Source organism: Hypanus sabinus, chromosome 28 (assembly GCF_030144855.1).
Source record: "Hypanus sabinus isolate sHypSab1 chromosome 28, sHypSab1.hap1, whole genome shotgun sequence".
In the NCBI taxonomy this organism is placed as follows: domain Eukaryota; kingdom Metazoa; phylum Chordata; class Chondrichthyes; order Myliobatiformes; family Dasyatidae; genus Hypanus; species Hypanus sabinus.
Genome location: NC_082733.1, coordinates 44,776,509 through 44,801,603, shown reverse-complemented (window position 1 = coordinate 44,801,603; position 25,095 = coordinate 44,776,509). Strand labels below are relative to the sequence as shown.

At 50.9% G+C, this 25,095-nt stretch overlaps 1 protein-coding gene and 1 long non-coding RNA gene across 4 annotated transcripts in view; one reads left to right on the top strand and one right to left on the bottom strand.

The window, feature by feature from the left end:
• LOC132382661 (uncharacterized) overlaps window positions 1-6,665 on the bottom strand; it is a 42,377-nt gene extending 35,712 nt beyond the window's left edge. Inside the window, exon 1 of the long non-coding RNA XR_009508441.1 lies at window positions 6,530-6,665. This is a non-coding gene — a long non-coding RNA (uncharacterized LOC132382661). The remainder of the gene's footprint in view (window positions 1-6,529) is intronic.
• LOC132382659 (aminopeptidase N-like) overlaps window positions 6,083-25,095 on the top strand; it is a 77,945-nt gene continuing 58,932 nt past the window's right edge. Inside the window, exon 1 of one of the 3 annotated variants that reach the window (XM_059953093.1) lies at window positions 6,083-6,912. In XM_059953093.1, the coding sequence (XP_059809076.1) occupies window positions 6,257-6,912 (656 nt within the window). In that variant the 5' untranslated portion in view covers window positions 6,083-6,256. Of the gene's footprint in view, window positions 6,913-7,388; window positions 7,433-8,927; window positions 9,161-25,095 lie in introns of those variants that run through there. The other 2 variants (XM_059953095.1, XM_059953094.1) reach the window with 2 other exon arrangements.

Genomic DNA, 25,095 nt, shown 5'->3' with positions numbered 1-25,095 from the left:
CAGTATCTGAAGGTGGATAGGGATTTGTCTGTACAGTATCTGATGGTGGGGGGGGGATTTGTCTGTACAGTACCTGATGGTGGGGGGGGACTTGTCTGTACAGAATCTGATGGTGGGGGGGATTTGTCTGTACAGAATCTGATGGTGGGGAGGGATTTGTCTGTACAGTATCTGATGGTGGGGGGGGATTTGTCTGTACAGTATCTGATGGTGGGGGGGGACTTGTCTGTACAGAATCTGATGGTGGGGGGGATTTGTCTGTACAGAATCTGATGGTGGGGAGGGACTTGTCTGTACAGAATCTGATGGTGGGGAGGGACTTGTCTGTACAGAATCTGATGGTGGGGGGGATTTGTCTGTACAGAATCTGATGGTGGGGAGGGATTTGTCTGTACAGTACCTGATGGTGGGGGGGGATTTGTCTGTACAGAATCTGATGGTGGGGGGGGACTTGTCTGTACAGAATCTGATGGTGGGGGGGATTTGTCTGTACAGTATCTGATGGTGGGGGGGATTTGTCTATACAGTATCTGATGGTGGGGAGGGAGTTGTCTGTACAGAATCTGATGGTGGGGAGGGATTTGTCTGTACAGTATCTGATGGTGGGGGGGATTTGTCTGTACAGTATCTGATGGTGGGGGGGGATTTGTCTGTACAGAATCTGATGGTGGGGAGGGATTGGCCTGTACAGTATCTGATGGTGGGGAGGGATTTGTCTGTACAGTATCTGATGGTGGGGGGGGACTTGTCTGTACAGAATCTGATGGTGGGGGGGATTTGTCTGTACAGTATCTGATGGTGGGGGGGGGATTTGTCTGTACAGAATCTGATGGTGGGGAGGGACTTGTCTGTACAGAATCTGATGGTGGGGGGGATTTGTCTGTACAGTATCTGATGGTGGGGGGGATTTGTCTATACAGTATCTGATGGTGGGGAGGGAGTTGTCTGTACAGAATCTGATGGTGGGGAGGGATTTGTCTGTACAGTATCTGATGGTGGGGGGGATTTGTCTGTACAGTATCTGATGGTGGGGGGGGGATTTGTCTGTACAGAATCTGATGGTGGGGAGGGATTGGCCTGTACAGTATCTGATGGTGGGGGGGATTTGTCTGTACAGAATCTGATGGTGGGGAGGGACTTGTCTGTACAGAATCTGATGGTGGGGGGGATTTGTCTGTACAGTATCTGATGGTGGGGGGGATTTGTCTGTACAGAATCTGATGGTGGGGAGGGATTTGTCTGTACAGAATCTGAAGGTGGATAGGGATTTGTCTGTACAGTATCTGATGGTGGGGGGGGATTTGTCTGTACAGTACCTGATGGTGGGGGGGGACTTGTCTGTACAGAATCTGATGGTGGGGGGGGACTTGTCTGTACAGAATCTGATGGTGGGGGGGATTTGTCTGTACAGAATCTGATGGTGGGGAGGGATTTGTCTGTACAGTATCTGATGGTGGGGGGGGATTTGTCTGTACAGTATCTGATGGTGGGGGGGGACTTGTCTGTACAGAATCTGATGGTGGGGAGGGATTTGTCTGTACAGAATCTGATGGTGGGGAGGGACTTGTCTGTACAGAATCTGATGGTGGGGGGGATTTGTCTGTACAGAATCTGATGGTGGGGAGGGATTTGTCTGTACAGAATCTGATGGTGGGGAGGGACTTGTCTGTACAGAATCTGATGGTGGGGGGGATTTGTCTGTACAGTATCTGATGGTGGGGGGGATTTGTCTGTACAGAATCTGATGGTGGGGAGGGATTTGTCTGTACAGTATCTGAAGGTGGATAGGGATTTGTCTGTACAGTATCTGATGGTGGGGTGGGATTTGTCTGTACAGTACCTGATGGTGGGGGGGGACTTGTCTGTACAGAATCTGATGGTGGGGGGGGACTTGTCTGTACAGAATCTGATGGTGGGGGGGATTTGTCTGTACAGAATCTGATGGTGGGGAGGGATTTGTCTGTACAGTATCTGATGGTGGGGGGGGATTTGTCTGTACAGTATCTGATGGTGGGGGGGGACTTGTCTGTACAGAATCTGATGGTGGGGGGGATTTGTCTGTACAGAATCTGATGGTGGGGAGGGACTTGTCTGTACAGAATCTGATGGTGGGGAGGGACTTGTCTGTACAGAATCTGATGGTGGGGGGGATTTGTCTGTACAGAATCTGATGGTGGGGAGGGATTTGTCTGTACAGTACCTGGTGGTGGGGGGGGATTTGTCTGTACAGAATCTGATGGTGGGGGGGGACTTGTCTGTACAGAATCTGATGGTGGGGAGGGACTTGTCTGTACAGAATCTGATGGTGGGGGGGATTTGTCTGTACAGTATCTGATGGTGGGGGGGATTTGTCTATACAGTATCTGATGGTGGGGAGGGAGTTGTCTGTACAGAATCTGATGGTGGGGAGGGATTTGTCTGTACAGTATCTGATGGTGGGGGGGATTTGTCTGTACAGTATCTGATGGTGGGGGGGGGGATTTGTCTGTACAGTATCTGATGGTGGGGATGAATTGGCCTGTACAGTATCTGATGGTGGGGAGGGATTTGCCTGTACAGTATCTGATGGTGGGGGGGATTTGTCTGTACAGAATCTGATGGTGGGGGGGATTTGTCTGTACAGTATCTGATGGTGGGGGGGGGATTTGTCTGTACAGTATCTGATGGTGGGGAGGGATTGGCCTGTACAGTATCTGATGGTGGGGAGGGATTTGCCTGTACAGAATCTGATGGTGGGGGGGATTTGTCTGTACAGTATCTGATGGTGGGGGGGGGGATTTGTCTGTACAGAATCTGATGGTGGGGAGGGACTTGTCTGTACAGAATCTGATGGTGGGGGGGATTTGTCTGTACAGTATCTGATGGTGGGGGGGATTTGTCTATACAGTATCTGATGGTGGGGAGGGAGTTGTCTGTACAGAATCTGATGGTGGGGAGGGATTTGTCTGTACAGTATCTGATGGTGGGGGGGATTTGTCTGTACAGTATCTGATGGTGGGGGGGGGGATTTGTCTGTACAGAATCTGATGGTGGGGAGGGATTGGCCTGTACAGTATCTGATGGTGGGGGGGATTTGTCTGTACAGAATCTGATGGTGGGGAGGGATTGGCCTGTACAGTATCTGATGGTGGGGAGGGATTTGCCTGTACAGTATCTGATGGTGGGGGGGATTTGCCTGTACAGTATCTGATGGTGGGGAGGGATTGGCCTGTACAGTATCTGATGGTGGGGAGGGATTTGCCTGTACAGTATCTGATGGTGGGAGGGATTGGCCTGTACAGTATCTGATGGTGGGGGGGATTTGCCTGTACAGTATCTGATGGTGGGGGGGGGATTTGTCTGTACAGTATCTGATGGTGGGGAGGGATTGGCCTGTACAGTATCTGATGGTGGGGAGGGGATTTGCCTGTACAGTATCTGATGGTGGGGGGGATTTGTCTGTACAGTATCTGATGGTGGGAGGGATTGGCCTGTACAGTATCTGATGGTGGGGGGGATTTGCCTGTACAGTATCTGATGGTGGGGGGGATTTGCCTGTACAGTATCTGATGGTGGGGGGGATTTGTCTGTACAGTATCTGATGGTGGGGGGGGATTTGCCTGTACAGTATCTGATGGTGGGGAGGGATTGGCCTGTACAGTATCTGATGGTGGGGAGGGATTGGCCTGTACAGTATCTGATGGTGGGGGGGATTTGCCTGTACAGAATCTGATGGTGTGTAGGGATTTGTCTGTACAGTAACTGATGGTGTGTAGGGATTTGTCTGTACAGAATCTGATGGTGGGGGGGATTTGGCTGTACAGTATCTGATGGTGGGGGGGATTTGTCTGTACAGTATCTGATGGTGGGGAGGGATTGGCCTGTACAATATCTGATGGTGTGCAGGAGTTTCTCTGTACAGAATCTGATGGTGGGGAGGGATACGTCTGCAATATATCTGATGGTGTGTAGAGATTTGTCTGTACGGTATGTGATGGAGGGAAGGTATTCATCTGTACAGTAACTGATGGTGTGAAGGGATTTGTCTGTACAGTATCTGATGGGGTGTACAGATTTGTCTGTACAGTATCTGATGGTATTTGGGGATCAATGCCTCTTATCATCTTGTACACCTCTATCAGGTCACCTCTCCTCCATCGCTCCAAGGAGAAATGTCCGAGTTTACTCAACGTACTCTCATAAGGCATGCTCCCCAATCCAGGTCAATCTCCTCTGCACCCTTTCTATGGTTTCCATGTCCTTCCTGTAGTTGGACAACTAGAACTGAGCACAGTACTCCAAGTGGGTCTGACCAGGGTCCTATATTGCTGCAACATTACTTCTTCACTCTTAAACTCAATCCCATGGTTGATGAAGTCCAATACAATATACCCCAAGATTCCTCTGATCCTCCACACAGCCAAGAGTCTTACCATTAATGCTGTATTCTGCCATCATATTTGACCTACTAAAATTAACCATCTCACACTTATCTGGGTTGAACTCCATCTACCACTTCTCAGCCCAATTTTGCATCCTATCAATGTCCCGCTGTAAACTCTGACAGCCCTCCACACTATCAACAACACCCCCAACTTTTGTGTCTTCTGCAAATTTACTAACCCATCCTTTGACTTCCTCATCCAGGTCATTTATAAAAATCACGAAGAGTAGGGGTCCCAGAACAGATCCCTGAGGAACACCACTGGTCACCAACCTCCATGCAGAATATGACCCGTCTACAACCACTCTTTGCCTTCTGTGGGCAAGCCAGTTCTGGATCCACAAAGCAATGTCCCCTTGGATCCCATGCCTCCTTACTTTCTCAATAAGCCTTGGATGGGGTACGTTATCAAATGCCTTGCTGAAATCCATATACACTACATCTACAGCTCTAACTTCATCAATGTGTTTAGTCACATCCTCAAAAAATTCAGTCAGGCTCATAAGGCACAACCTGCCTTTGACAAAGTCATGCTGACTATTCCTAATCATGTTATACCTCTCCAAATGTTCATAAATCCTGCCTCTTGGGATCTTCATCAATTTACCAACCACTTGCAGATATTCACAATATAATATTATTTATGAAAAATCTATCAATAATTAAAGACTGGCAAAGAACCAATGTGCAAAATAAGACAAACTGCGCAAATAAAAATAAATAATCTCGAGAGCAAGAGTTGTCGAGTTCTTGACAGCAAGCCTGCGGGTTGTGGAATCAATTCAGAGTAGAGGTGAGTAAAGTTAACCCTTCTGATTCAAGAGCCTGATGATTGAGGAGTAATAACTGTTCCTGAACCTGGTGGTGTGAGTCCTGAGGCTCCTGTACCTTCTTCCTGATGGTGGAGGGAGAGCATGTCCTGGGCGGGGGTTTCCTGATGATGGAGGCTGCTTTCCCTTGACAACGCTCTGTATGGATGTCCTTAATGGTGGGGAAAGTGGGGCTGGGTCTTTAGCATGATGGGCTGGGCGGTCCACATACCTTTCAAGTGCATTGGTGTTTCCACACCAGACTGTGATGTAACCGGTGATACACTCCACTCACTACACATTCATAGAAGTTTGTAAAAGTTCCAGATCGTATGCTGAATCTTTGCAAGGAAGTACAGTTGACCTTAAAGAGCTTTATAAAATCTGAAGAGGAACGGGCGAAGCTTGTCGCAACCTTTCCCCCAGGATAGAGGAGTCTTAAACTAGGTTTAAGTTGAAAGAGGAAAGATTTGAAGGGAATCTGAGGGGCAAGTGGAGGCTGTCAGGTATAAGTAAAGAGGTGTATAGGATTACAACATTGCCAGAGGTGCACGGACAGGAAAGCTTTTGAGAGATAGGGCGCCTAATGTGGGGAAAATGGAACGATGTTAGGCAACGGAACAGTATCGATCGGTTGGGCAGAACTGCCTGTTTCTGGGCTATTTCTGGACGAGGTGGAGGTGGGTGTTACCGCTCCGCTCTTTCAGTGGGGCGACGGGGATCAACTGCCGGAGCTCTCGGTGACCCGAGACGTGGGGCTGAGGGGAGAGAGCGCTACCTCCAGCGGGAGATAAGCGGGACCAGGATATGGTTACGGGGAGACCAGATTCGGGGGGAGGAGGAACGGGAGACGGATCGCAGGGGCGGGACACTCTGTGAATCTACACGCCCGGGACCATATGGGGAACGCCCGGGCGCGGCGCAGCTGTTCCCGGACGCGGCGGGGCTCAGCCCCCTGCCGTTAAATGCCGGAGCCCAGCAGCGCCCGGGACGCAGTGCGGGCGGGAAGCCGGGTGCGGGAGACATGGGCCAAGGATTCTACATCAGCCGCACGCTGGCGGCCGTGGCGGGTGTCCTGGCGGCCGGAGCGGCTGCTACCATCATCGCGCTTGCCGTCGTCCTGGCGCAGGAGCGAGCTAGCCAGCCTTCTGATAACGGGGCAGGCGGCCCCAGCACCCCGGCGGCGGGCGGCCCCAGCACCCCGGCGGCGGGCGGCCCCAGCACCCCGTCGGCGGGCGGCCCCAGCACCCCCACGGCGCCACTACAACCCTGGCAGCGACTCCGTCTGCCCACTGACCTGGTCCCGCTGCACTACGAGCTGAATCTGTGGCCGCAGCTGAAACCGCAGTCTGGCAACAACGACTTGTACATCTTCAAAGGCAGCTCCTCCGTGTTGTTCAAATGCGTCAAATCCACCGACCTGATTCTCATCCATTCCGACCGGCTAAATCTGAGCAGCGCGTCGGGGCAGCTGGCCTGGGTTTGGGGTGCGGGTGGGAAGCCGCTCGACGTGAAGAAGAGCTGGCTGCAGAACGACACCCAGTATCTCGTCATCGTTCTCGCCAAGCCGCTTAAGCGCGGCGCGAACTACTCCCTCTACACCGAATTCACTGGACGACTTGACGACGACCTCCGCGGTTTCTACCGGAGTCAGTACGTGGACGAGAGTGGAAAGACCAGGTTGGTACCGGGCTCGGGGAGTGGGAGCCAAGCCCCGGTTGGAGCCGAATGGGGTGTGTGTGTACGGATCAGGGACCGGAATGGGAGCTGAGCCCCGTGCACCTGGCAGAACCGTTTCGGAGCGGGCACTGAGTCCCTGCGAGCAGGCTGCCGGGTTTCGAACCGCGGCCGTGAGGATGGGAGAGTCGGTCCATCGGTTGGCGATGGTGGCTGTGAAGGAAAGTTCAGTCTGGGTGGCTCTGTGACAAAGTGGTGGGGGGGGGGGGGAGTGAGAGGGCAGCACCGCCAGTGGGTACGTCTGCCTCCCACGGGCTGCCCGGACTGAGTGGTGTTTTCAAGCCCTACAGTTATATTAGGAGCATGATTTCGACGAAGAGAACTCACTCACGCAGAGTGGGGGAGCAGGAGCCGAACAGGGCTCATCCGCGGTGGCGTGGGGGGGGGGGTAACCAGGAGCTGAAAGGGACCAACCAGGACTGTGGGGGCCAGGAATGAGGAATCGCCAAGCTGAGGAGAACTGGTACTGAGGGAAAGTGTTTTTACATCAGGTTGTGGGATCCCTCAGTAGGAAACATATCAGGATCAGGAGATTGAGCTTCTCCTGTGAATGGAGGGGCACTAGGGAGTGTTGGGGAACAGAGGGATCCAGAAGAACCACATTGTTCATTGAAAGCAGCATCATAGGTAGAAGGTGGTAAAAAAGGTGTTTGTCACAGGCTATCATCAGTCAGGGCACCGAGTACGGGAGATGGACTTGTTCTTCAAGTAGGTGTACTTGAAGAACTGTGTACACCATGTTACAGGAAAGAAGTGGTTAAACTGGAAAGAATACAGAAGGGATTTACGAGAATGTGCCAGGACTAGATGGTCAGAGTAACAGGAATGTTGGATAGTCATGGTCTCTATTCCTTGGAACAGAGGAGAATGAAGAGCGACCATATTGATATGTTTAAAATTATAATAAGGAGACGGCATCTGTCTTTTCCAAGGGCAGGGGAGATCAAGACCCAAAACGAGGGGGTAATTTTTAAAGTGAGAAGGGAAAGGGAAGCTGAGGGACAATGTTTTTCACACAGAAGGTGGTGGCGGCCGAGGAAGGTAGGTACAATAGTATAATTTGGATCGGGACAGGCAGGGGAAGGGCCTGGACCTATTCCGGACTAAGTGTGGTCGGGCCAAAGACCCTGTATCTGTGCGGTGTTCATGACTGGGAATGACTGGATAACAGATTCAATGCGTCATGAGGAGCGGCTCTTCGGAATTGTCAAACCCAGCAGTGACGGGGGGGAGGGGTGAGTGTGGAGCGGCGACGGGGTGTTGTGGTTCCTGACAGTGGGTCAGCCAACATCTTGGTGAAATGTCTGCAGGAGGTAGTTAACTGCAGGTTCGAGTTACAGCGGCGCGGTTTCGGAGAAAGTGGGATCTCTCCAATACAGCTGGTCACTGAGAGTTCGGGAAATAAATGGGTAAAGTGAGCTTCGAGGGAGGGTTTTGTAATAAAAAATATTTCTTTACACGAACGAGAGGCGCAGCTTTGCTCTGACCGGAGCGAGGCGCAGATGTGAGTCTCAGGAATGCCTCCGCGGTGGCTTTTGCCGCCATCTGTAGGTAGCGCGGACGGAGAGGTGTACCTGCCCCTCCTGGAACGTGATTAACTTTCCAACTGAACAAATTGTGTTTACAAATTGTGCCTCTTAAGTTTGAGCAACATTTGCTGAGCGAGTCTGTGGTGCAGGTCTGTTTTATTCCTGTATTTACCAACGCCACTCAGCCGCTCTCCCTGAATGGGAGATCCTAGAAGTGAGGTTAAACTTACACTTTCTACAGCTTCTAACTTTTCTAAAAGTTTCCTCTGGGAATCGAGTCCCTGGGTGGAGGGCAAAGTTATTTTTAAAAATCCTTCGGTAGCAGTTCTAGGTTTATTGAGTGAGAGGCGGGTTGTGTTGCGCAGGGTTAATGACCACAGAAGGTCAGTGACAGAGTGGGCTGACAAAAGCTACGTATCTGAGCTTCAGTGACAGGTTTAACTGATGGCATTGAAAGTCAGCAGAGAGCCGAGATGCCGAGATCACACTGGCACTGAGCTTGGCCACAGAGTTTGCGTTTGTGCATTTATATGCACATGTGTCTCCCACCGAAGAATCAGTCCAAGATGTGTCTGTCTCAGTATCTGGAGGCGGCGTCTGTTGCTTTACGAAAGCCTGCGCCAAATCCACCATGAAATATTTAACGACGGCGCCACTCGCTTGTAGGAAGTTTAAAGTACATTTAATATCGAAATAATAATAGATGCCGTCAGATACGACACTGAGATTCATTTTCCTGTGGGCATTTAAAGGAAAATAAGGAAATATAACATAATTTGTGAACAACTTCACATATAAAGGCTGACAAACAACCAATGTGCAAAACTAAGAAAAACTGTGCAAGTAGAAAGTACTGAGAACTGGAGTTGTGGTGAGTCCTTGAGAGTGAGTGGGCCCTGGAGTTGTGGTGAGTGAAGTTACCCACACTGTTCCTGACACTGGTGGTGTGGGACCTGATGGTTGAGGGGTAATAACTGTTCCTGAACCTGGTGGTGTGGGACCTGATGGTTGAGGGGTGATAACTGTTCCTGAACCTGGTGGTGTGGGACCTGATGGTTGAGGGGTAATAACTGTTCCTGAACCTGGTGGTGTGGGTCCTGATGGTTGAGGGGTGATAACTGTTCCTGAACCTGGTGGTGTGGGACCTGATGGTTGAGGGGTAATAACTGTTCCTGAACCTGGTGGTGTGGGACCTGATGGTTGAGGGGTAATAACTGTTCCTGAACCTGGTGGTGTGGGACCTGGTTGAGGGGTAATAACTGTTCCTGAACCTGGTGGTGTGGGACCTGATGGTTGAGGTGTAATAACCGTTCCTGAACCTGGTGGTGTGGGACCTGAGGGTTGAAGGGTGATAACTGTTCCTGAACCTGGTGGTGTGGGACCTGATGGTTGAGGGGTAATAACTGTTCCTGAACCTGGTGGTGTGGGACCTGAGTGTTGAAGGGTGATAACTGTTCCTGAACCTGGTGGTGTGGGACCTGATGGTTGAGGGGTAAAAACTGTTCCTGAATCATCTGTTGGAGTTTTTTGAGGGTGTAACAAGGATGTTAGACGAGGGTAAGCCAGTAGATGTTGAGTACCTAGATTTTCAGAAGGCATTCGATAAGGTGCCACATAGGAGATTGGTGAGTAAAATCAGAGCTCATGGCATTGGGGGCAGGGTTTCAACATGGATAGAAAGCTGGTTGGCAGATAGAAAGCAAAGGGTAGCAGTGAATGGGTGTTTCTCAGACTGGCTGGAGGTGACTAGTGGGGTACCACAGGGCTCTGTATTGGGACCACAGCTCTTTACGATTTATGTCAATGATTTAGATGAGGGCATTGAAAACTATATCAGCAAGTTTGCTGACGATACTAAACTGGGTGGCAGTGTGACATGCGAAGAGGACGTTAGGAGAATACAGGGAGACTTGGATAGGCTGAGTGAGTGGGCAGATACCTGGCAGATGTCATTCAATGTGAATAAATGTGAAGTTATCCACTTTGGAAGCTGGAACAAGAGGGCAGAGTATTGTCTGAACGGTGTCGAGTTAGGTAAGGGAGAAATGCAAAGAAACCTAGGAGTCCTAGTTCACCAGTCAATGAAAGTGAATGAGCAAGTGCAACAGGCAGTGAAGAGGGCAAATGGAATGTTGGCCTTTGTTACAAGGGGAATTGAATACAAGAGCAAGGATGTTCTTTTGCATTTGTACAGGGCCCTGGTGAGACCACACCTGGAATATTGTGTACAGTTTTGGTCTCCAGGTTTAAGGAAGGACATTCTGGCAAATGAGGAAGTGCAGCGTAGATTCACTAGGTTGATTCCTGGGATGGCAGGGCTGTCTTACGCAGAGAGATTGGAGAGATTGGGCTTGTACACGCTGGAATTGAGGAGATTGAGAGGGGATCTGATTGAAACGTTTAAGATAATTAAAGGATTTGATAGGATTGAGGCAGGAAATATGTTCCAGTTGTTGGGAGAGTCCAGTACCAGAGGGCATGGATTGAGAATAAGAGGTCAGTTATTTAAAACAGAGTTGAGGAAGAGCTTCTTCTCCCAGAGAGTTCTGGAGGTGTGGAATGCACTGCTTCAGAAGACGGTGGAGGCCAATTCTCTGGATGCTTTCAAGAAGGAGCTGGATAGATATCTGATGGATAGGGGAATCAAGGGATATGGGGACAAGGCAGGGACTGGGTATTGATAGTGAATGATCAGCCATGATCTCAGAATGGCGGTGCAGACTCGAGGGGCCGAATGGTCTACTTCTGCACCTATTGTCTATTGTCTATTGAACCTGGTGGTGTGGGACCTGATGGTTGAGGGGTAAATAACTGTTCCTGAACCTGGTGGTGTGGGACCTGATGGTTGAGGGGTAATAACTGTTCCTGAACCTGGTGGTGTGGGACCTGATGGTTGAGGGGTAATAACTGTTCCTGAAGCTGGTGATGTGGGACCTGATGGTTGTAGGGTAATAACTGTTCCTGAACCTGGTGGTGTGGGACCTGATGGTTGTAGGGTAATAACTGTTCCTGAATCTGGTGGTGTGGGACCTGATGGTTGAGGGGTAATAACTGTTCCTGAACCTGGTGGTGTGGGACCTGATGGTTGAGGGGTAATAACTGTTCCTGAACCTGGTGATGTGGGACCTGATGGTTGTAGGGTAATAACTGTTCCTGAACCTGGTGGTGTGGGACCTGATGGTTGAGGGGTAATAACTGTTCCTGAACCTGGTGGTGTGGGACCTGATGGTTGATGGGTAATAACTGTTCCTAAACCTGGTGGTGTGGGACCTGATAGTTGAGGGGTAATAACTGTTCCTGAACCTGGTGGTGTGGGACCTGATGGTTGAGGGGTAATAACTGTTCCTGAACCTGGTAGTGTGGGACCTGATGGTTGAGGGGTAATAACTGTTCCTGAACCTGGTGGTGTGGGACCTGATGGTTGAGGGGTAATAACTGTTCCTGAACCTGGTGGTGTGGGACCTGATGGTTGAGGGGTAATAACTTTTCCTGAACCTGGTGGTGTGGGACCTGATGGTTGGGAGGTAATAACTGTTCCTGAACCTGGTGGTGTGGGACCTGATGGTTGAGGGGTAATAACTGTTCCTGAACCTGGTGGTGTGGGACCTGATGTTTGATCATTTAATAACTGTTCCTGAACCTGGTGTTGTGGGACCTGATGGTTGATGATTTAAGAACTGTTCCTGAACCTGGTGGTGTGGGACCTGATGGTTGATGATTTAAGAACTGTTCCTGAACCTGGTGGTGTGGGACCTGATGGTTGATGATTTAATAACTGTTCCTGAACCTGGTGGTGTGGGACTTGATGGTTGATCATTTAATAACTGTTCCTGAACCTGGTGGTGTGGGACCTGATGGTTGATGATTTAAGAACTGTTCCTGAACCTGGTGGTGTGGGACCTGATGGTTGATGATTTAAGAACTGTTCCTGAACCTGGTGGTGTGGGACCTGATGGTTGATGATTTAATAACTGTTCCTGAACCTGGTGGTGTGGGACCTGATGGTTGATGATTTAATAACTGTTCCTGAACCTGGTGGTGTGGGACCTGATGGTTGATGATTTAATAACTGTTCCTGAACCTGGTGATGTGGGACCTGATGGTTGATGATTTAAGAACTGTTCCTGAACCTGGTGGTGTGGGACCTGATGGTTGATGATTTAATAACTGTTCCTGAACCTGGTGGTGTGGGACCTGATGGTTGATGATTTAATAACTGTTCCTGAACCTGGTGGTGTGGGACCTGATGGTTGATGATTTAAGAACTGTTCCTGAACCTGGTGGTGTGGGACCTGATGGTTGATGATTTAATAACTGTTCCTGAACCTGGTGGTGTGGGACCTGATGGTTGATGATTTAATAACTGTTCCTGAACCTGGTGGTGTGGGACCTGATGGTTGATGATTTAAGAACTGTTCCTGAACCTGGTGGTGTGGGACCTATGACTCCTGTACCTCCTACCCAATGAGAACAGACCTCACTGTGTCCAAGACCAACACTACACGCGCTAACCATAAGCCATGGATGATAGCGGAGGTGCATGCGCTTGCTGAGGACCCGTGACTCCGCTTTCAGAGCAAACAACAAGGCAGCCCTAACAACAGCAAGGGGCCAAATTGTCCCGGGCCATCAGAGGGGCAAAGAGTGCACGTGCCCAGCGAATCCACAGCCACTTCCAGGACAGCGGCGACAAGAGGCGCATGTGCAAGGGCATCACCAATTACAGGACAACATCACCTGCCTGTACTGGTGATGCCTCCCTCCCAGATGCGCTGTATAACTTCCGCGCTCTTTTTGAGGTGGAAAATGACATGGCAGCGAGGAAGTCCACCCCTCCTCCAAATGACCAGGTGCTGTGTCTCACCGAGGCCGATGTGAGAAGAACCCTGTGCAGGGTCAACCCACGGAAAGCTGCTGGACCAGACAATATTCCTGGTAGAGTGCTCAGAGAATGTGCAGACCAGCTAGCAGATGTTCTCACTGACATCTTCAACATCTCCCTGAGCAGTGCCACCGTTCCAAAGTGCTTCAAGGCCGCCACCATCATCCCCGTGCCGAAGAAGCCTTCAGTGTCCTGCCTAAATGACTACTGTCCCGTTGCACTCACATCCATCATTGTGAAGTGTTGCGAGGCTCATCAGGAGGCATATCAAGACCCTGCAGCAGATAGTGAGGTCAGCTGAGAAGATCATCGGGGTCTCTCTTCCTGCCATCACGAACTTTTACACTACACGCTCCATCCGCAAACAGCATTACGAAGGACCCCACACAACCCTCCTACAAACTCTTCTCCCTCCCGCAATCTGGGAAAAGGCACCCAAGCATTTGGGCTCTCACGACCAGACTATGTAACGGTTTCTTCCCCCAAGCTATCACACTCCTCAATACCCAGAGTCTGGACTGACACCAACTTACTACGCTCTACTGTGCCAATTGTCTTGTTTATTATTTATTGTAATGTCTGCACTATTTTGTTTACCTTATGCAGCTCTGGGTAGGTCTGTAGTCTAGTGTAGTTTTTTTTCCTGTTTTTGTTACATGGTTCAGTGTAGTTTTTGTACTGTTTCATGTAGCACCATGATCCTGAAAAACGTTGTCTTGTTTTTACTGCATACTGTACCAGCAGTTATGGTCGAAAAGACAATAAAAAGTGATTCAACTTGGTCTGGATGAGGCTGGGGGTCTTTGATGATTCATGTTGTTCTCTTGTGACAGCGCTCTGTGTGAATATTCTCAGTGGTGGGGAGGGCTTTACCTGTGAAGGACTAGTCTGTATCCACTGCTTTTTGTAGGATTTTCCATTCCAGGCAATTGGTGTTTCCATATGATGCAGCCAGTCAGTATACTCTCCACTACACATCTATGCAAGTTTGACAAAGTTTTAGGTGAAATCTTTATGATGGCACTTATGTGTTGTTACCTTTTACAGAAACTTGTTCAAAGGAATCCCACAGAATAAAATGAAGCTTGACACCAAGCTGCAATGGAGATGATTGTAATGGGGAAGAGGGAAGGAGCCTTGGGGTTTTTGTAATGGGGAAGAGGCAAGGAGTCTTGGGGTTTTTGTAATGGGATATGGGCAAGGAGCCTTGGGGTTTTTGTAATGGGGAATGGGCAAGGAGCCTTGGGGTTTTTGTAATGGTGAATGGGCAAGGAGCCTTGGGATTTTTGTAATGGGGAAGAGGCAAGGAGCCTTGGGGTTTTTGTAATGGGGAAGAGGCAAGGAGCCTTGGGGTTTTTGTAATGGGGAAGAGGGAAGGAGTCTTGGGGTTTTTGTAATGGGGAAGAGGGAAGGAGCCTTGGGGTTTTTGTAATGGGGAAGAGGCAAGGAGTCTTGGGGTTTTTGTAATGGGGAAGAGGCAAGGAGTCTTGGGGTTTTTGTAATGGGATATGGGCAAGGAGCCTTGGGGTTTTTGTAATGGGGAAGAGGCAAGGAGCCTTGGGGTTTTTGTAATGGGATATGGGCAAGGAGCCTTGGGGTTTTTGTAATGGGGAATGGGCAAGGAGCCTTGGGGTTTTTGTAATGGGGAAGAGGCAAGGAGTCTTGGGGTTTTTGTAATGGGATATGGGCAAGGAGCCTTGGGGTTTTTGTAATGGGGAAGAGGCAAGGAGCCTTGGGGTTTTTGTAATGGGGAAGAGGCAAGGAGTCTTGGGGTTTTTGTAATGGGATATGGGCAAGGAGCCTTGGGGTTTTTGTAATGGGGAATGGGCAAGGAGCCTTGGGGTTTTTGTAATGGGGAAGAGGCAAGGAGCCTTGGGGTTTTTGTAATGGGGAATGGGCAAGGAGCCTTGGGGTTTTTGTAATGGGGAAGAGGCAAGGAGCCTTGGGGTTTTTGTAATGGGGAAGAGGCAAGGAGCCTTGGGGTTTTTGTAATGGGGAAGAGGCAAGGAGCCTTGGGGTTTTTGTAATGGGGAATGGGCAAGGAGCCTTGGGGTTTTTGTAATGGGGAAGAGGCAAGGAGCCTTGGGGTTTTTGTAATGGGGAAGAGGCAAGGAGCCTTGGGGTTTTTGTAATGGGGAAGAGGCAAGGAGCCTTGGGGTTTTTGTAATGGGATATGGGCAAGGAGCCTTGGGGTTTTTGTAATGGGGAATGGGCAAGGAGCCTTGGGGTTTTTGTAATGGGGAAGAGGCAAGGAGTCTTGGGGTTTTTGTAATGGGATATGGGCAAGGAGCCTTGGGGTTTTTGTAATGGGATATGGGCAAGGAGCCTTGGGGTTTTTGTAATGGGGAATGGGCAAGGAGCCTTGGGGTTTTTGTAATGGGGAAGAGGCAAGGAGTCTTGGGGTTTTTGTAATGGGATATGGGCAAGGAGCCTTGGGGTTTTTGTAATGGGGAATGGGCAAGGAGCCTTGGGGTTTTTGTAATGGGGAAGAGGCAAGGAGCCTTGGGGTTTTTGTAATGGGGAATGGGCAAGGAGCCTTGGGGTTTTTGTAATGGGGAAGAGGCAAGGAGCCTTGGGGTTTTTGTAATGGGGAATGGGCAAGGAGCCTTGGGGTTTTTGTAATGGGGAATGGGCAAGGAGCCGTGGGGTTTTTTGGCATCTTTAGCGGAGTGGTTAAACTAAGTAAGTGATTGGAAGGGGGGAGAACTGGGAAGGAGGGTGTTGCATAGGGCACATTCACAGATCTTGAGTTGGGTCACTGACACCCTGTCCTGCTGTGGCTGGGAGGAGCCAGTGCCCTGCCCATGTGGAGTGTGAGAGGTTGCAGCTCCTGTCTGAATATCTGAAGTGGCTCCTCCAGTTCTGGCTGCAGATCAGCTTCACGTCCCTGATCACTGATCACCCATTGAGGACAGATGACGGCCGTTTGGGTGAGCCCCTCGTAGGCCTACTCCTGGGCCTGACCAAACTGGCCATTCATGGGTCCAGAGGGCAGTTGAGGGCTCTACTTGAGCCGACTGTGGTAAACTATGTATACCCGTCTGGACGCGCCCCTCTGCTGACTGCTCCTGTGGCTCCTCCCACAGACCCCGGTATAAAGGCGATTGGGGCACTGCTCCTCCATCAGCCTCCGAGATGTTGTGCACCCTGTTAATAAAAGCCTATCGTTCACTTCCAGTCTCCTAGAGTTATTGATGGTGAATCACTGACTGGCTGCCCTTCATGCCTCAGTGTCCCTGGAGAAGGGGTGTGCCTCTATGGTGGGGCCTGCAGGGGCTCAAGTGTAATTGTATTTAAATTTGAAAATGTAAATGAGGTTCTGCAGATGCTGGAAATCCAGAGCAACACACAAAATGCTGGAGGAGCTCAGCAAGTCTGGCAGCCATGGCAACGAAGTGGTTAGGGAGTCACTATTACTGCTGAGAATGCTGTGAGTTCAGAGCTCAATTGTACACCCTCCCCATGGAATGTGTGGGTTCCGGGTGTTCCCATTTCCTCCCCCAATCCTGAGGTGTACTGGGTCGGTTAATTGGTCATTGTAAGTTGTCCCGTGATTTGGATAGGGTTAAATGGGGGTTGTGGGGGCATTGCTGGGGTGGTGTGGTTCAAAGGGCCAGGGGCCATCTCTGTGTTGTGTCGCCACAAAATCTCATATAGAAAGTTGAAGTGAAGCAGATTTCCTGTTCTGAAAGGACTTCCATTGCTGGCCATCTCCATCTCTCCACTCTCTGGCCTGATGCGCCTGAAATGGCGGCCACCCCTCGGCCCACTGGGATGCTGCTGACCCTCTGGTCTTGCCCAGTTACAGCCATGTGACCAACTAACCCATATGTCTTCGAATGTAGGAGAAAACCAGAGCAGCTGGAGGAAATCGCCGTGACCTTGGGGATAACGTACAAACTCCTCACAGAAAGGGGTAGGTCAAGTGCAAGATTTTGCAACCAGGGTAGGTGTCACATAGTGAACGGTCGGGTACTGAGGAGTGAGGTAGAACAAAGGACTCTGGCGATTATTCATTGAAAGTGGCGTCACACATCGATGCATTGAGTACAGAAGATGGGATGTTATGTTGAAGTTGTCTAAGACGTTGGTGAGGCATAATTTGGAGTATTGTGTGCAGTTCTGATCACCTACCTACAGGAAAGTGTAAACAAGATTAAAAGAGTGCTGAGAAAGTTTGCAAGGATGTTGCCGAGTCTGAAGGACCTGAGTTATAAAGATAGATTGAATAGGTTAGAACTGTATTCTTTAGAATGTAGAAGATTGAGAGAACATTTGATAGAAATATACAAAATTATGAGGGGTATTGGATAGGGTAATTGCAAACAGGTTTTTCCACTGAGGTTGAGTGGGACTACAACCAGAGGTCATGGGTTAAGGGGGAAAGGTGAGAAGTTTAATGGGAACATGAGGGGAAACTTCTCTCAGAGAGTCGTGAGTGTGTGGAATGAGCTTCCAGCACAAGTGGTGGGTGCAAACTCAATTTTGACATTTGAGAAGCTTGGGCAGGACGGGGGTCCCTGAAGTACTTTGTTCACCGGCTGATGCACTGACGTCTGATTTTAAGACAAAGTCTTAAAGTAAGGTTTTAAAAATCAAGTGCAGAATCCCATGTGTTTACAGGAAAATAAAGAAATACATTAGAATTAATGAAAAACTATACATAAACAAGGCCTGACAAACACCCGATGATGTGCAAAAAAGGACCAATATGACAGAGCAGTCAGCCTGCAATCACAAGACGGGAGGAAGCTGGGCGTCAGTCCAGAGGCAGAGGTAGACATGTATTTGACATAATAATATGAGAGGCAAAATTGGCATGAATTTAACAGGTCATGTTTGACAAACATGTAGAGCTTATAACTGTCTGAATGACTTAGGGAAGGTTTCCAAACAAAAGATGCCAGAGAAATTAGTTCAATAAAACTAGGGCACACAGCTTTGACTGTGATGTACTGGGTTGGTATGGTCGTGGAGTGGTTAGTGTAACATCATTACAGCGTCAGTGACCCAGGTTCCATTGCCTGTAAGGAGTTTGTACGTTCTCCCCATGGCCATGGGGAGCCTCCGGGTGCTTCAGTTCCTCCCACAGTCCAAAGACATATGGGATAGGGTTAAAAAGTTCTGGACATGTCACGTTGGTACAGGAAGCATGTCGACATTTGCAGGCTGCCCCCAGCACATCCTCAGACTATGTCGGTACTTGGCCAAACGACACATTTCACTGAGATGAGGAAATCCAAATGACACGAAATGCTGGAGGAACTCAGCAGGCCAGGCAGCACCTGTGGGAAAGAGGACAGTCGACATTTCAGACTGAGACACCTCATCAGACTGGAGAAAAAAGACGAGGGGTCAGAGTGAGGTGGGGGATGGGAGGAGGCAGTGATGCTTTGGGGATCGGTTGTTCACGAGCTGTATCAGTGATATGGTGAGAACATCCCAGCATGCTGCGTGCCGAATCAAGGCAGGTCGGAGTCTGGGCTGAGCTAAGGGATGAAGGGAGGGAACTCATGGATATACCCGTAGGCTCAGAGACTGCAGGGGCAGGGTGGGAGGAATGGACTGTATGCCCCTCGTATTGTTCTTTGAGCATTATGTATTCTGTTGTTTTCCCTCCACTACTACCTCAATGTGCAGTCCATTTCTTACCTCCTGTACCTAATAAAGTGGTCTCTGAGTGTGTGTTCATGGTCTTCTGCTGCTGTAGCCCGTCCACTTCAAGGTTCAATGTGTTGTGCATTCAGAGATGCTCTTCTGCACACCACTGTTGTAACGTGAGGTTATTTGAGTTACTGTCACCTTCCTGTCAGCTTGAACCAGTCTGGACATTCTCCTCTGACCTCTTTCATTAACAAGATGCTTTCACCCACAGAATTGCCACTCACTGGGTACTTTTGTTTTTCACACCATTCTCTGTAAACTCTACCGACTGTTGTGTGTAAAAATCCCAGGAGATCAGCAGTTTCTGAGATACTCAGACCACCCTGTCTGGCACCAACAATCATTCCACAGTCAAAGTCACTTCAATCACATTTTTACCCCATTCTAATGTTTGGTCTGAACAACAACTGAACCCTTTGACCATGTCTGTGTGCCTTTATGCATTGAGTTGCTGCCACGTGATTGGCTGATGAGATATTTGCATTAACGAGCAGGTATTATGGGGTGGCTACTGAAGTAGCCACTGCGTGTACTGGTTTGTAAGATTGCACTGGCGAGCAGGCAGATAAAGCTGCTCTGTCTCTCTGTACACGTAACAACGTGTCTAGATTCTTTAATGTCATTTCCAGTACAGGAGTGAAAAGCTCCTACTCCGGATCCGATGCAGCACAGAAAAACCACTGGGGTAAAGAACGCAATAGAAATGTAGAGAACCTACAGCACCTTACAGGCCGTTCGGTCCTCAATACTGTGCCCAACATGCTCTTCCTTTAGAAACTACCTAGGGTTACATATAGCCCTCCATTTTTTCTAGATAATAGACAGTAATAAACAAAAGGTAAATGTAAATACATCAGATTGATTGTTCATAAAGTAACACTAGGTGCAGGAGACTCCAACAGGCTATGATGGTGGTGGTTTGGGGTGTGTTGGTGGGTGGAGCTGTGGACCTGCCTTACTACTTGGGGAAAGTAACTGTTTTTGAGTCTGGTGGTCCAGGTGTGGATGCTACGTAGCCTCCTCCCTGATAGGAGTGGGACAAACAGTCCATGAACAGGGTGGGTGTGATCCTTCATGATGTTCCAGCACCTTTCTTAACACATGTCCCTGATGGTGGGTTGGCTGGTGCTGGTGATGTGTTGGGCAGATTTGACCTACTGTTGTTGAGCCACAGAGCAGTTACCAGACCACGTTGGGATGCATTTTGCTTTATCTGAAACACTGACGTAGAGGGGTGTGGATTGTCTGAAGTCTCCGTACCGTGCAGTGAGATGTGGCTTGTTACATCTGCCCTGGAAACACGGACTGACAGATGCCAGAGCTGTGACATCAGGTATAGGGGGTGAGCTTCCCTCATGGACTTCAGCCGGCTCAAAGTCCACAGCATTTATTATCAAACTGTGTTTCCGTTACCATGTGCTGTTTTCTTGCAGGCAATTTACAGGATAAACAAAATATGAAAATAGATAATTTTTTGAAAGATGAGGAAGTGAGGCTGAGTGGATTTCCTTCTTGTTCTGACTTTGTTTAGAGAAATACAATAGAATTTACAAAACTTTAATGCAAAGACCATCAAACCATGTCAAAAAGGCACTGTGCAAATACAGAAAGACTACTGGGAACTTCAGTTTGTGAAGAGTCCCTGATACTGAGTCTGTAGGATCAGAGAATCAGTTCAGAGCTGTGGGTGGTGAAGTTACTCACTCCAGTTCATGCTCGTAAGAGTAATAACTCTTCCTTAACCTGGTGGCCCTTTTCTGTTGACGGGTACCGATGTTTCCATACCAGGCCGTGATGTAACCATTTTGGATACCGTACATCTCTAGAATTTTGTCAAAAGTTTTTGGTAGCATGCCGTATCTATACAGGTCTGTAAGAAAGCAGTGACTAAGCACATGGGCTTGTGATATTGAACCACCCGCACTGGTGTTCCACTCGGAGTAGATGGCCTACTGCAGGAGGGACTGAGCAGAGGGCATTTTTTAAGTAATGGGAAACTGCAAGGTGCTGGTGTTTGGAGGGACCTCTGTTTCCCTGTGTACACTTGACAAATGTAGGGTAAAAATGAGCAAAGTCTTTGACTTAAGAGGAAGTGGCTACAAGCGTAAAGACACTTGAAAGGTCAGGCCCTCCAAGGGAAGGAAGGATGTACTTGTGACTGAGGGAATGCTCTGTCTTTACAGCGTTTATGTAGCCCATCATGGGGAAAGCCCCCCCCACCACTGAGCCCAGTTACATGAAACAGGAAAGCAGTGTCCATCAACAGGGACCCCCACCACCCAGGCCATGTCTCTTCTTGCTGCTGTCATCAGGAAGTAGGTACAAGATCCCAAGGACCTACACCACCAGGTTCAGGAACAGTTATTGCTCCTCACACATCAGGCTCGTGAACAAAAGGTGATAATCACTCATTTGCCCCATCCCTGAGACAGTCCCACAAGCAACACTCTCACTGTAATTATTCTTTATCCTTTTATGTCATGTTCTCGTTATTTATTCCTATTTATTTATATTTGTATTTGCACAGTTCGTTGTCTTCTGCACTCTGGTTGATCTTTCATTGATCCTGTTTACTTATTAATCTATAGACTTGCTGAGTATGCCCATAGGGAAATGAATCTCAGGTTGTATATGCTGACATATAGCATATGTACATTGAATATGAATTTATTCTGAACTTTGAGATTGAGAGAGAGCAGGACAACACGCTAGTATAGTGTTTAGTGTAACATTTTTTAATAGCAGTTCGGCTGCCACTACTGACTGTCGGGAGTTTGTACGTTCACCCCGTGAACACATAGTTTTCCTCTGGGAGCTTGGGTTCCCCCCCACCACAAAAATGTATGCGTTAAGTTGTAGGCAGGCTGTGTTGGTAACAATTGTGGGCTGCCGCCAGCACAACCTCAGACCTGTTTCTCACCAATACAAATGATATATTATACGTTTCTATGTACGCGTGACAAATGAGAAACACCAACCCTCTGATTTTCAGCGTTTCAATTACTCCCGCTTTTACTGAGAGAGACACAGTGAGGGTCAGTGTGATGGGTGGAGATCGGGTGGGGTGAGGGTCAGAGAGGTGGAGATCGGGTGGGGTGAGGGTCAGTGTGAGGGGTGGAGATCGGGTGGGGTGAGGGTCAGTGTGATGGGTGGAGATCGGGTGGGGTGAGGGTCAGAGAGGTGGAGATCGGGTGGGGTGAGGGTCAGTGTGACGGGTGGAGATCGGGTGGGGTGAGGGTCAGTGTGAGGGGTGGAGATCGGGTGGGGTGAGGGTCAGTGTGAGGGGTGGAGATCGGGTGGGGTGAGGGTCAGAGAGGTGGAGATCGGGTGGGGTGAGGGTCAGTGTGAGGGGTGGAGATCGGGTGGGGTGAGGGTCAGTGTGATGGGTGGAGATCGGGTGGGGTGAGGGTCAGAGAGGTGGAGATCGGGTGGGGTGAGGGTCAGTGTGACGGGTGGAGATCGGGTGGGGTGAGGGTCAGTGTGAGGGGTGGAGATCGGGTGGGGTGAGGGTCAGTGTGAGGGGTGGAGATCGGGTGGGGTGAGGGTCAGTGTGATGGGTGGAGATCGGGTGGGGTGAGGGTCAGTGTGAGGGTTGGAGATCGGGTGGGGTGAGGGTCAGTGTGAGGGGTGGAGATCGGGTGGGGTGAGGGTCAGAGTGATGGGTGGAGATCGGGTGGGGTGAGGGTCAGTGTGAGGGGTGGAGATCGGGTGGGGTGAGGGTCAGTGTGAAGGGTGGAGATCGGGTGGGGTGAGGGTCAGTGTGAGAGGTGGAGATCGGGTGGGGTGAGGGTCAGTGTGAGGGGTGGAGATCGGGTGGGGTGAGGGTCAGTGTGATGGGTGGAGATCGGGTGGGCTGAGGGTCAGTGTGAGGGCTGGAGATCGGGTGGAGTGAGGGTCAGTGTGAGGGGTGGAGATCGGGTGGGGTGAGGGTCAGTGTGAGAGGTGGAGATCGGGTGGGGTGAGGGTCAGTGTGAGGGGTGGAGATCGGGTGGGGTGAGGGTCAGTGTGAGAGGTGGAGATCGGGTGGGGTGAGGGTCAGAGAGGTGGAGATCGGGTGGGGTGAGGGTCAGTGTGATGGGTGGAGATCGAGTGGGGTGAGGGTCAGAGTGACGGGTGGAGATCGGGTGGGGTGAGGGTCAGTGTGACGGGTGGAGATCGGGCTGGTGTGAGGGTCAGTGTGACGGGTGGAGATCGGGTGGGGTGAGGGTCAGTGTGAGGGTTGGAGATCGGGTGGGGTGAGGGTCAGTGTGAGGGGTGGAGATCGGGTGGGGTGAGGGTCAGTGTGATGGGTGGAGATCGGGTGGGGTGAGGGTCAGTGTGAGGGGTGGAGATCGGGTGGGGTGTGGGTCAGTGTGAGGGGTGGAGATCGGGTGGGATGAGAGTCAGTGTGAGGGGTGGAGATCGGGTGGGGTGAGGGCCAGTGTGACGTGTGGAGATCGGGTGGGGTGAGGGTCAGTGTGAGAGGTGGAGATCGGGTGGGGTGAGGGTCAGTGTGAGGGGTGGAGATCGGGTGGGGTGAGGGTCAGTGTGAGAGGTGGAGATCGGGTGGGGTGAGGGTCAGTGTGAAGGTGGAGATCGGGTGGGGTGAGGGTCAGTGTGAGAGGTGGAGATCGGGTGGGGTGAGGGTCAGTGTGACGGGTGGAGATCGGGTGGGGTGAGGGTCAGTGTGAGAGGTGGAGATCGGGTGGGGTGAGGGTCAGTGTGACGGGTGGAGATCGGGTGGGGTGAGGGTCAGTGTGAGGGGTGGAGATCGGGTGGGGTGAGGGTCAGTGTGAGGGGTGGAGATCGGGTGGGGTGAGGGTCAGAGAGGTGGAGATCGGGTGGGGTGAGGGTCAGTGTGACGGGTGGAGATCGGGTGGGGTGAGGGTCAGTGTGAGAGGTGGAGATCGGGTGGGGTGAGGGTCAGTGTGAAGGTGGAGATCGGGTGGGATGAGGGTCAGTGTGAGAGGTGGAGATCGGGTGGGGTGAGGGTCAGTGTGATGGGTGGAGATCGGGTGGGGTGAGGGTCAGAGAGGTGGAGATCGGGTGGGGTGAGGGTCAGTGTGACGGGTGGAGATCGGGTGGGGTGAGGGTCAGTGTGAGGGGTGGAGATCGGGTGGGGTGAGGGTCAGTGTGACGGGTGGAGATCTGGTGGGGTGAGGGTCAGTGTGACGGGGTGGAGATCGGGTGGGGTGAGGGTCAGTGTGAGGGGTGGAGATCGGGTGGGGTGAGGGTCAGTGTGAGGGGTGGAGATCGGGTGGGATGAGGGTCAGTGTGAGGGGTGGAGATCGGGTGGGGTGAGGGTCAGTGTGAGAGTTGGAGATCGGGTGGGGTGAGGGTCAGTGTGAGGGGTGGAGATCGGGTGGGGTGAGGGTCAATGTGAGGGTTGGAGATCGGGTGGGGTGAGGGTCAGTGTGAGGGGTGGAGATCGGGTGGGTTGAGGGTCAGTGTGACGGGTGGAGATCTGGTGGGGTGAGGGTCAGTGTGACGGGTGGAGATCGGGTGGGGTGAGGGTCAGTGAGATGGGTGGAGATCAGGTGGGGTGAGGGTCAGTGTGACGGGTGGAGATCGGGTGGGATGAGGGTCAGTGTGACGGGTGGAGATCGGGTGGGATGAGGGTCAGTGTGAGGGGTGGAGATCGGGTGGGGTGAGGGTCAGTGTGAGGGTTGGAGATCGGGTGGGGTGAGGGTCAGTGTGAGGGGTGGAGATCGGGTGGGGTGAGGGTCAGTGTGACGGGTGGAGATCGGGTGGGGTGAGGGTCAGTGTGAGAGGTGGAGATCGGGTGGGGTGAGGGTCAGTGTGATGGGTGGGGATCGGGTGAGGTGAGGGTCAGTGTGAGGGGTGGAGATCGGGTGGGGTGTGAGTCAGTGTGAGGGGTGGAGATCGGGTGGGGTGAGGGTCAGTGTGAGGGGTGGAGATCGGGTGGGGTGAGGGTCAGTGTGACGGGTGGAGATCGGGTGGGGTGAGGATCAGTGTGAGGGGTGGAGATCGGGTGGGGTTAGGGTCAGTGTGACGGGTGGGGATCGGGTGGGGTGAGGGTCAGTGTGAGGGGTGGAGATCGGGTGGGGTGAG